At 37.8% G+C, this 11,205-nt stretch overlaps 1 protein-coding gene across 5 annotated transcripts in view; it reads left to right on the top strand.

The window, feature by feature from the left end:
• Positions 1-11,205, top strand: part of TSNAX (translin associated factor X) — a 35,226-nt gene that overhangs the window by 6,134 nt on the left and 17,887 nt on the right. For all 5 annotated transcript variants that reach the window (XR_009403911.1, XM_059397322.1, XM_059397323.1 and 2 more), the window contains one exon: positions 384-514. Coding sequence is in view for 4 of the 5 variants with exons in the window: in XM_059397322.1 (XP_059253305.1) it covers positions 384-514 (131 nt within the window). In the remaining variant the exon portion in view is untranslated. The remainder of the gene's footprint in view (positions 1-383; positions 515-11,205) is intronic.

Below are 11,205 nucleotides of genomic sequence, written 5' to 3'. Positions count from 1 at the left end.
AGGGAAGCAGGCTCCCTGCTGAGCAGAGAGCCCGATGCGGGACCCGATCCCAGGACCCTGAGATCATGACCCGAGCCGAAGGCAGAGGCTTAACCCACTGAGCCACCCAGGCGCCCCAGATTACTTCTTTTTTTTTAAAGATTTTATTTATTTGACAGAGATCACAAATAGAGAGGCAGGCAGAGAGAGAGGAAGGGAAGCAGGCTCTCTGCTGAGCAGAGAGCCCCATGCGGGGCTGGATCCCAGGACCCTGAGATCATGACCTGAGCCGAAGGCAGAGGCTTAACCCTTTGAGCCTCCCAGGTGCCCCATATTATTTCAAGTTTTTCACTAACAAAGCATCTGGCTGATATTCTTAAAAGTTCCCAATATTTTGATTATAGTGCTCCTGATATGGAAGAGATATTGACTGAATCAGAAATTAAATTGGATGGTGTTAGACAAAAGATATTGCAAGTAGCCCAAGAGCTCTCAGGAGAAGATATGCATCAATTTCATAGAGCCATTACTACAGGTAAGTGTTGGTTCACTTCAGTGGTAACATTAAAAAAAAAACAAAACCAATGTGTTACATGATTTATGTGTGAGTTGCATAGATTTTAATTGACACTTGGTGAAAGGTTATTGGGACTTTGGAATAATAATATAAAGATAACCTAGAAACAATAATTGGCTTTATTTTTCCAGTTATGTAGAATAGTCAATGATAGATTTTAATAAAGTCATTGAAAAAACAGACCTAACAGAAGGAACTTTATTTTTTTTTTTTTAAAGATTGATTTATTTTATTTATTTGACAGACAGAGATCAAAAGTAGGCAGAGAGGCAGAGAGAGAGAGAGGGAAGCAGGTTCCCCGCCAAGCAGAGAGCCCAATATGGGGCTCGATCCCAGGATCCTGGGGTCATGACCTGAGCCTAAGGTAGAGGCCTTAATCCACTGAGCCACCCAGGCGCCCCAGAAGGAACTTTATTCTTGAGCGTGTAGGGCGTATTCACACAGGGTACATCTCACTTCCCAGTATGGGTGTATCTCACTGGTGACTCTGATATTCAGCTTAATTAGGCTCATAAAAAAGAATGTATCGCCCAGCCAGGTGGACCAAACATCTCGTGATGTGACTCCATACTGGAATTTTAGGATAGTACTGGGTTTATATAAATACAAATCACTTTATATATATACAAATCAGTCACATAAATATTTGAAGTGCTTGGTTCTTTTCATCCTTTTCTTAATGTGAGTTCATTGACAGGAGAGATACCAGATAGTTCAAAAAGATAAAGTCAAAGGTTGATTCATATTTATAGAAGTATATGGAAATTCTGTTTCTATTAAATAGCTGATTCCATTGAACTCTGGACGTTTCATCATGAGAATTGAATTTATGTGATATCTGCTCAGTGTGTCCAGTTTTAGTGTGAACATTTATAATTTCAACTTGTTCTGCAGAAATGTCAACCTGTAGAATATTCAGATGTCTTTTGTTGTTGCTTAGTAATTATATATACAGTTGACCCCTGAACAATGGGTAAAGGTTGGGGGTGCTGACTCCTCCCACAGCCAAAAATGTACATAAAACTTTTGACTCTTCCAAAAGTTAACTGCCAATGACCTCCTGTTGACTGGAAGTGGTACTGATAATATGAACAGTCTGTTAACACGTATTTTGTGTATTAAGTGTATTTACTGTATTCTTAACAGTAAAGTAAAAGAAAATGTTCCTAAAATTATAAGGAAGAGAAAATGCATTTATAGTACTAAACTATATAAAAAAATTGACATATACGTGGATTATTGCAGTTCAAACCTGTGGTGTTCTGGGGTCACCTGTTACTTTGTGTGTGTGTGTGTGTATTTATTTTTTTGCTGAGGAATAACTTACTTATAAAGTTATATTAGTTCTAGGTGTACATTGAATATATTGTGAAAGGATCACCATAAGAAGTCTAGTTAACATCCATCACTATACATAGTTACAGAATTGTATTTTTATGATGAACTTTTAAGATCTGTTATTACTGTTATCAAGCATAGTTACCATGCTGTGCATTACATCCCACTTGTGCCCACCTTCAACAACCACCTAAAATGTCTTTTAACTAATCAGTAAAAGCAAATTAAGGCTGGAGTATGTTATTAGAAACTAAAATGAAAACTCAGTTGTATGAAGAGTCATTCTGGTATATTTCCAAAAGTGATCCATTCCCATCATCATTTATTATTTATTATCAGAGATTTGTTTTTTTAAGTAATAGCACACATAATAAACAAGGTTTAATGAACTGTTTGTGCTGTCACGTGGCAAAACCTTGGACATGACAGGTTTGGCAGGGTTGCGAGAGAACATGTAACTGCTGTTGAGAAGGGTGAAGGGGAAGCTAAAATAAGCCTCTTGAAGAAAACCTGAGAATATATACGTGATCTTGTAGTAGAAAAGATTTTTTTTGAAAGGACACAAGCATTAACTGGTAAAGGAAAGATGGATCAATTGGGTTTCATTAAATTTAAGACGTCATTTGTCTGAAGACAACATTAAATGAAAGGGTAGGCCTAAGTCTGAGAGAAGACACATGCATACCTTGGATAAAGGACTCACGCAGAGAATTTATGAAGAATTCCTAGAGATCACCAAGAAGACAGGCAATTTTAAAAATTGGTCAGGGGTGCCTGGCTGGCTCAGTGGATAGAGTTTGTGATTCTTAATCTTTGGGTCATGAGTTCAAACTCCATTTGGGTGTAGAGATTGTTTTAGAAAAAAAGGGACAAAAAACATCAGTGGGCCTCAAAATGAATATTCATATGGCTTTTTAAAAAAGCATATGAAAAGGTGCTGAACATTATTTACTGGAGTCATGCAAAGTAAAGCCAAATGAGATACCATTTACTCATCTGCAAGATTAGATTATAAAGACTGACAGTACCACTTGAAAAAGCTTTGGCAGTATCTAGCTAAAAATATGTGTCTACTGCATGATCCCTTCTGGGTATGTACGCAATAAAAACGAGGCTTATGTCACCAAAAGACATGCAAGAAAGCTGGTAACAGCTGTAGTGATAATATCCTAAAACTGAAAAATGACCCAAGATGTCCATCAACAGGAGGAAGGATAAATAAATTATGATATATTTGTACAGTGTAATAGCTGTATAGCAATAAAGAATTATAAGCATGCATACCAGCATCTATGAATCTCACATACATTCAGTTGGGCAAAATAAGCAGGCCCAAAGGAGTATCTACTGTATAATTCTATTTAAATGAAGTTGAAAAAGAGGCAATATTAATCTAAGGAGCCAAAAGGCTGGATAGTGGTTATCTGGGAGTGGAGGTTGGGGGCAGGGGTTATTGATTAGAGGCATGAGGGAACCTTCTGGAGTGATAGAAGTGGTTTTGCATTTTTAGCTGGGTGATATTCAGAGTGTACACATGCTTAAAAATTCACTGAGTTACACCTGTAAGATTTATGTACTTTATATAAATTATAGCTTTTTTTTTTTTTAAACAAAGTCACTATTGACAAATTCTTAGTTCCTTTTCTCAAGAGTGGTTCTTTGTATCAGGAGATCATATCAATAATCTCTTTATGGTATAGGGGTGCCTGGCTGTCTTTAGAAGAGCATGTGACTCTTGATCTTAGGGTTGTGATTTCAAGCCCCATGTTGTGTGTAGAGACTAGTTAAATAAATAAAACAAAAATAAATCTCTTCGTGGCAGTCTTGTGGTGAAAATAAGTGCCATGTTCAGTGAAAACGGCTATGTCATTCGTATTGATGATATTCTTTGTCAGAATCCTTTTGATGAGGTTTCTCTTGGGTAGCCTGACATTTCCACTTGTTAGGGAAGATTTTTTTTTTAAGTTTTATTTATTTATTTATTTGAGAGAGAGACAGTGAGACATGAGCGAGGAGAAGGTCAGAGAGAGAAGCAGACTCCCCGTGGAGCTGGGAGCCCGATGTGGGACTCGATCCCAGGACTCCAGGCTCATGACCTGAGCCGAAGGCAGTCGTCCAACCAACTGAGCCACCCAGGCGTCCCAGGGCAGATTTTTTTTTTAAGATTTTATTTATGTATTTGACAGAGCGAGAGCATGTTCACAAGTAAGGGGAGTGGCAGACAGAGGGAGAGGGAGAAGCAGCTTCCGGCTGAGCTGAGCAGGGAGGCTGAGGTGCGGGGCTTGATCCCAGGACCCTGGGATGATGACCTGAGCCGAAGGCAGAGGCTTTAGCCCACTGAGCTACCCAGGTGGCCCGATCTGAAATTTTTATGTGCCTCTTCTAGTGGAAGTGGATTGGGAAGGAGGTGAGCTTGAACATCCAGGCAGTTCCCCCTTGTTAGTTCTCAGGGTTGATTGGAATCCAAAAGTGGCATGTCTAGGCTGCAGGTATGTTATAGATCTTTTCAGGGATATAGATCAGGAGTAGTATTGGGGTTCCTGTAGGCTCTTTCAGAAAAGCATGTGACTGTTGATCTCAGGCTCCTGAGTTCAAGCTCCATGTTGGGAGTAGAGATTACTTAAGAAAAATCAGTAAGTAGGAGCAGTGGAGTTACCATTTCTTGATACGTGAGTATTACACTGCCATGAGGAATCCCGGGGACATTGCTGCTGTTTCTCCCCGTGAGCTGGAAGTAGCTTGAACCATACTAGAAACAGATCGGTGGCAGACGTACATTTTAGTCAGAGTGGTCCTGCTACGTATGACTGTGTATGCATGTATAATCCAAAGGGCCACTCATGGGGAGCAGTTGGGTCTCCCAGTTTCTAGAACGTCCTTGATCTGAAGAGCAGTATGGTCTAAATGTCTTTACTGCGTCAAAGTGAACAAATCACATTCTGTGGCTTCTAAGTATCCCATCAACTTGGGTAACTAAAGGCAAGAGTTTGAGTAACTTCCATAGCTTGATTGTTTTTCTGTCACACCATGCAATAAACTTATCTTATAAAAACTTAATGACAATATAATACATACAGTAAAAGGTGGCTGTAGTAGTCTTCACTTTAGACTTTAGTCCGTCCTTAAAAAACTTTCACACTTCTGGAAAAACTGATACATGTTCCTCACGATGTTGGTGCTTTGTCATATGATGTGTCTAGATTAAACGTCTCAATTCGTATTAGTTCAAGGTTAAGTCCTACCAATCCTCATAACTTAAAGTTCTGGTGGGGCAGTGTAGATTTGCTTTATTTCTCCCAGTAATCTATTTTGTATGTTCTTCGTCTGTGAGTAAAGGGTAAGGAAAGACTTTAAACAAGACCGAGGACCATATGGGTAGTGACATAAAAAGAAACCTAGAAAGTTGCTCTTGGCTTTTAGAACAAAATGGAGAAATGAAGAAAAAAGACAAAGGAACATTTCATTGAGTCAATAGAATATCACTTAGGAAGGAGACATTGCACTATTGGAGAGAGTTTAGATAGGGCATTAATAAAATGGAAGCAATTTTCAGATTTTCCCTCCAGTGTATCATTGAGGATTATTGGAAGCACCAGTTCCATTTTAGGCTTTTATCTATTTTTTGTAAGTTTTTGTGAAGATTGCTTATTCATGGTTTAAAAATTTAAGAATTCCCTGTATCTCACTTTTCTCTAGTTAAGCCCTTAAAATAAAATGAGATTCTTTAAACCTAAACAATAAAGTTTGTTTGTTTTTTTTTCTCCCTTAAAGAATAAAGCAGTTAGATAAAGAGGTATCTGGGACTTAAAATTTTGCTGACAGGTATTTTATTTGGTAAAATAAGGTTACTTATAATTAGAGTAGCATTAACAATATGATGTTTATGAATAGCATGCTGCTTGTAATTGTTAAATGCTTGTTTTGGTGTTACTCCAAATAGTTGTTCTTTTGACTTGAAGATAAAACGATTCTGGCATTGAACTAAAGGAGTTCTGTGCTTTTCCTCATTAAGAATAGTGCTAATGGCACGCAGAGCATTTCCCTAAGGGATACTTGTGTGAGCTCAAACGTAGAGTATCCTCCTAATAATTGAACAACAACAAAAAGTTAGGTCTGTTTTCTACACATTTCTTATCGGAGTAGATTACAGATTGTCCCAAGGGATGGTTAAACAAATGAACAAATAATTAGTTGCTTGAAATAAGTCACTTAAAAAAATGTTGGGTTCTGTCATGTTTTTGTTTTGTGTTTTTCTCTTGTTGAAAAATTAACAGTTGGGGGAAAATGTTCTTCATCTCAAAGAAAAAAAATTTTTTTGTTTAGTTTATATCGCTCTGATAATGATAAAAATTATTTAATTTTGAGATGTTTTGGTGCACATAACTAAGTTCAGACCCTAGCTAATATTTTAGTTCTCCTATTCAGGAATGTGAAGGATGGTTAAGTGGGTATTTTGGGCCACTTAGACATTTTTTTTAAGCTGTTATTCTTTATGACCTTTGCAATATCCCTAAGTTATAGATGTTATTCTTACTGCTAAATAGGTGGGAAAATTGATTTAAACAGGAGTTAAGCAACTTGCTCAAGATAAACTAGTAAGTGGTACCATTGGTTTCTTACCACATGGATTTAATTTAATCTATTGACTTTAGAACCTCACTCCTAGTAAAGGGTTAGTCTTACTTTAAGTCCCCTTTCCCCCAGTGTTAGGGTTTTCCTTACAAATCCAGCACACATCATAGCTCTTAGTTGCTCTTTTTTGTCCATAGCACTTAAAACCTTCTGACATAACTATGAAGTTTCTTTTTATGTTATAGTGTCTCTCTTTCCTGTATTAGAAAGTGGAATCTACACGTCTCTACAGATTTTGTTGTTGTTCACAGATGTGAACAACAGGTTTGGATAAAAACAGTTTTTTTTTTTTTTTAAGATTTTATTTATTTATTTAACAGAGACAGAGATCACAAGTAAGCAGAGAGGCAGGCCCGTGGGCGGGGGGGGGAGGGGAAGCAGGCTCCCTGCTGAGCAGAGAGCCCGATGTGGGGCTCAATTCCAGGACCCCGGGATCATGACCCGAGCCGAAGGCAGAGGCTTTAACCCATTGAGCTACCCAGGCACCCCAGAACAACAGGTTTTTATAAAAGTTTAATTTTTACAAAAGTTTTTAAATAAAAATAATATTTTATGAAAATTTTTATATACAATTTTTTCTAAAAAATTAATTTTTATAAAAGTTTAATAACAGGTTTTGATAAAAGTTGACAGAATGAAGAACAAAACCATTTTCAAAGGGCTTTTCTTTTTTTGTTCAACCAGATCCTTTATCTGATGATTTACTTTTGGAATTTTTTCCTTGACTTTTTTTGTTTCTTCCAGAAGAAAACCTGTTTCCAGTGGCTATTACCTACACGTGATAGTAGAAATAGGATCGGTATTAATATTCAGGAAATCCTAAACTTTGTTTTATCAGTACAGAGAAATTTGATACAGGTTCAGCCTATTAGCAGAATTCAGAAGGCTCACTGAGAAATGAACCAGGATACAAAGAGTCGTAAGCCTTTGGAATGATAGTAAGAACAATTTAGTGAAGGGAAAGATATAGCTGAAAGCTGAATTTATCTGTTTATACATGAGATTCATTATACTAGAGATGTTAGTTAAGATAAAGCTAAGAACTGAAATAGATGAATAAACCATGATGTTTTGGTGGTTTAACAAAGCAGAAATTGTTTCTTTCTCACTGTAAAGTCCAGGCTTTGTGGTGCTAGTTTGCGTGAGCTCTGCCAGCTTAGTCATTCAGGGACCCAGGATCATGGGGACTCTGGTATTATCAATACATGGTTTCCACAATGAGGAATCAAAATAAAATAAAGCCTGTGGGTTATGGGAAAGAAGGGTGCAGGGTGATCCCTGAGGTTTTTATCCTTGCAAAAGATAGATCACATCTGCCCACATTTTTTGGTGGGTCACATGGCCACATCTAACTTCAAGGGAGAATGAGAAATACGATCTTTTCCTATGCCAGGGTAATGATATGTGTTCGGTGAATAGTCCATTTTTTTTTCCTACCCAGTATGGCAGTTTGATGTCCATTTGGTTTAGTGGAAAATCTGGGTATATATGCATGATGATGGATTTTAAATATTTTTCTGAATATATTTTAATTTTGTTTGAAAACATTCATTTACCTAATTTGAGAATAATTTTATAACTGAAAGAATGGTTAGAGGATACCTAGTCCTGCTACCTTATTTTCTAAATGAGCTTAGTGATGGTATTGGAATTGAAATCTGATTTATCTGCTGATACATTTTCTGCTAGACCACCTCTTCTCTGATAGCTAGTATTACTATAATAATCTTCTATAATACTACTACTATAATAATAATACTCTAATATAATAATACTACTAATAATCTACTATAATTGTTTTTTCCAAAGCCAAAGACTATTACTTGAGTATCTCAGATCCTATATCTGGGTAAAGATACTGGTACTTCTTTAATTTTACCTGTATGTGTAAGTAAAATGGATACAGTTTAAACTTGCATTTAAATGTGAGATGGTTCAGTATACATTTTCCTGACTATTTTAATCACAATTTAGGGGCACCTGCGTGGCTCAGTCAGCTAAGCATCTGCCTTTAGCTCTGGTCACTATCCCAGGGATTGAGCTCCCCTGCTCTGTGTGGAGCCCGTTTCTCCCTCTCCCTCTGCCTGCCGCTCTGCCTGCTTATGCTCTCTGTCACTGTCAAATGGGTGAATAAAATCTTTTAAAACAAAATCACAATTTAGTAAGTGTGTATATTGTAGTGTGAGACCCCTATGGTGAATAGTAGGACCATGAGAAAAATCTCTAGGTATTTTCATGGTTATAGAAACTCTGTTTCTATAATGTAAACATTCTTTTAGATAAATGTCTGGTTCCTACAATTTGGACTGTCCAAGTATGAGGTCGTCTAGCATAGTTTCTCTTTTCACCTTTGAACATTCATTCCTATTGCTTTTCTGAAATCCTTTTGAGAAAGCTCCTTTTTTGAGCTGAGGTCTGTCAGTTGATAAGGATGGAGGTAAGCAGTGAGCATGAAAGGGACAGCTTCTTTCTTAGTTTTGTGTGAATGCACCAAGTCAAAAAGCTGCTTATTCCATGGCAGACCATTTTAATTTAATATGCCTTAGTAGGATAAACGGTCGTGTTCCATTAATATAATTTGTCATTACTTAGAATTATAGAGCATGTTGGGCCAGGGTAACATTTCAAAAGAATGGCCTCTTTTAATATGAGTTAATACACTGCAAAGAAAACAGTAACAGAGAAACCACTGATTTCTTTAAAGAAGTTAGAAAATGTTGTCTAACAAAAATTAATCACCTTCATTCTTTTTTTTTTTTAAAGATAAATGATGGAAGATGCATTGTGAACTTTATTTTTCAAAGATAATGCCCTCATTCTTATTTTAGTTATTCTCACTTCAGTTTAGTTTAGCAGTTTCAGAGGGTCCTTGTCCCAATACTGATGCATTATTCCATATAAGTCCTGCAGTGTAGGTAGATATCCGTTCTTCACAAATAGAAATTGAAGTGCGGTAAAGTTAATAAATGACCTTCGTTCACACAGCCAATGAGACTGAGTTAGCTTGTGAGCCTCATTTCAGGTCTGTGCCTTTCTTTTATGCCACCCTCATAATTTATTTGGAAGAAGGCTAGAAGCGGGGAGGTGAGTGAGGAGGCTGTGGTGGTCATTCTAGGTGTGAAATGAACAGAGCCCCCAAGCTGGTGTTAGTCATGGGGATGAAAAGAAAAGAGCATGCTTTTAGGATATGGTTTTTTAAATGTGCAAGAGGAAGGAAATAGTCTCAGGACAACCTTTGGGTTTCTGGTTGGGCTAGCTGGTTGAATGAGCGCATTATTTAAGAGAAGAAAACTGGAATGTGGAATGGGTTTTGGATGAATGCTTTGAAATTATGGGGCATCCAAGTAGTTGCCTAATAGGCAATTGGATATAGGGTTTAGAGAGCTGATGATACAATGCAGGACTGATCTTCAGTTTCAGCCTCAGAGTCATCGGCTTATAAGCTGTTGTTGGGTTTACAGACATGAATAAAATTGTTCAAGGAGAGTATAGGGTGGCAAGAAATCAAAGACTGGATCCTGTGGAACTTTAACTAAAGGGGTTAGAATATTTGACAGAATTGGATCCCAGAAAAATCAGGAGAGGGTGAGATCTAGAGCTTAGGTGAATTGACATACCTTAAAGGAGAGGACAGCCACCTCTTCGGAGATGGGCAGTTAAGGATGGATAGGGAGGTAGACAGTTGTGTGCTAAGAGAGGAGGGATGGGAGGTGGGGCAGTGGTTTGGAATTGATGGGAGACTGAAGATAAAAGGACTGTGAGGGGGAATGGGAGTGGGACCTTAACCAGGTACTTATTGTGATTGTTAATCATTTCTGAAAGTTTACCTGATGAGTAAATTTGATCTTTTCTATGTAGCAATATAAGTGAATGAGGTAAAAATTTAATTTGTGGTTAGGGTTTTGCTAACTAGTTACAGCAGATGACAATGGGAGAGGTAGGACAAGATACTCAGCTCAATAGACTATGGCCATTTTGATTGTGAAAAGAATACTTTTTACTGTCTGTTGGTCAGTAGTGTATTACCAACTGTGGTGAGTAGCAAAGTCAATACATAATACAAATTTCCACATATCTGGGGTATCTCATAAGCCAAACACTATAGATCCAAGATACTACAGTAGTTTGTTAGGGCTTCCATAGTAAAGCACCACAGACTGGGTGGCTTAAACAGTAGGAATTTACTTTTCCACATTTCTGGAGCCTTGAAGTCCAATAAGCAGGATTGTTGTTGTTTTTCTGAGGACTTTCTCTGGTTTAAAGATGGCTCCTGTCTTTCTGTGTCCTCGCATTGTCTCTCCTCCACGCATGGGCATCCTTGGTGTGTGTGTGTTTGTTTGTTTTTATTTTTTATTTTATTTATTTATTTATTTTTTTAAGATTTTATTTATTCATTTGACAGAGAGAGATCACAAGTAGGCAGAGAGGCAGGCAGAGAGAGAGAGAGGAGGAAGCAGGCTCCCTGCTGAGCAGAGAGCCCGATGCAGGACTCGATCCCAGGACCCTGAGATCATGACCTGAGCCGAAGGCAGCGGCTTAACCCACTGAGCCACCCAGGCGCCCTGTTTGTTTGTTTTTAGATTTTTATTTATTTGACAGACAGAGATCACAAGTAGGCAGAGAGGCAAGCAGAGAGAGAGAGAGGAGGAAGCAGGCTCCCTGCTGAGCAGAGAGCCCGA

The sequence above is a fragment of the Mustela nigripes genome, chromosome 4 (assembly GCF_022355385.1).
Source record: "Mustela nigripes isolate SB6536 chromosome 4, MUSNIG.SB6536, whole genome shotgun sequence".
Taxonomy (NCBI): Eukaryota; Metazoa; Chordata; class Mammalia; order Carnivora; family Mustelidae; genus Mustela; species Mustela nigripes.
This window is presented reverse-complemented; position numbering and strand designations above follow the sequence as displayed.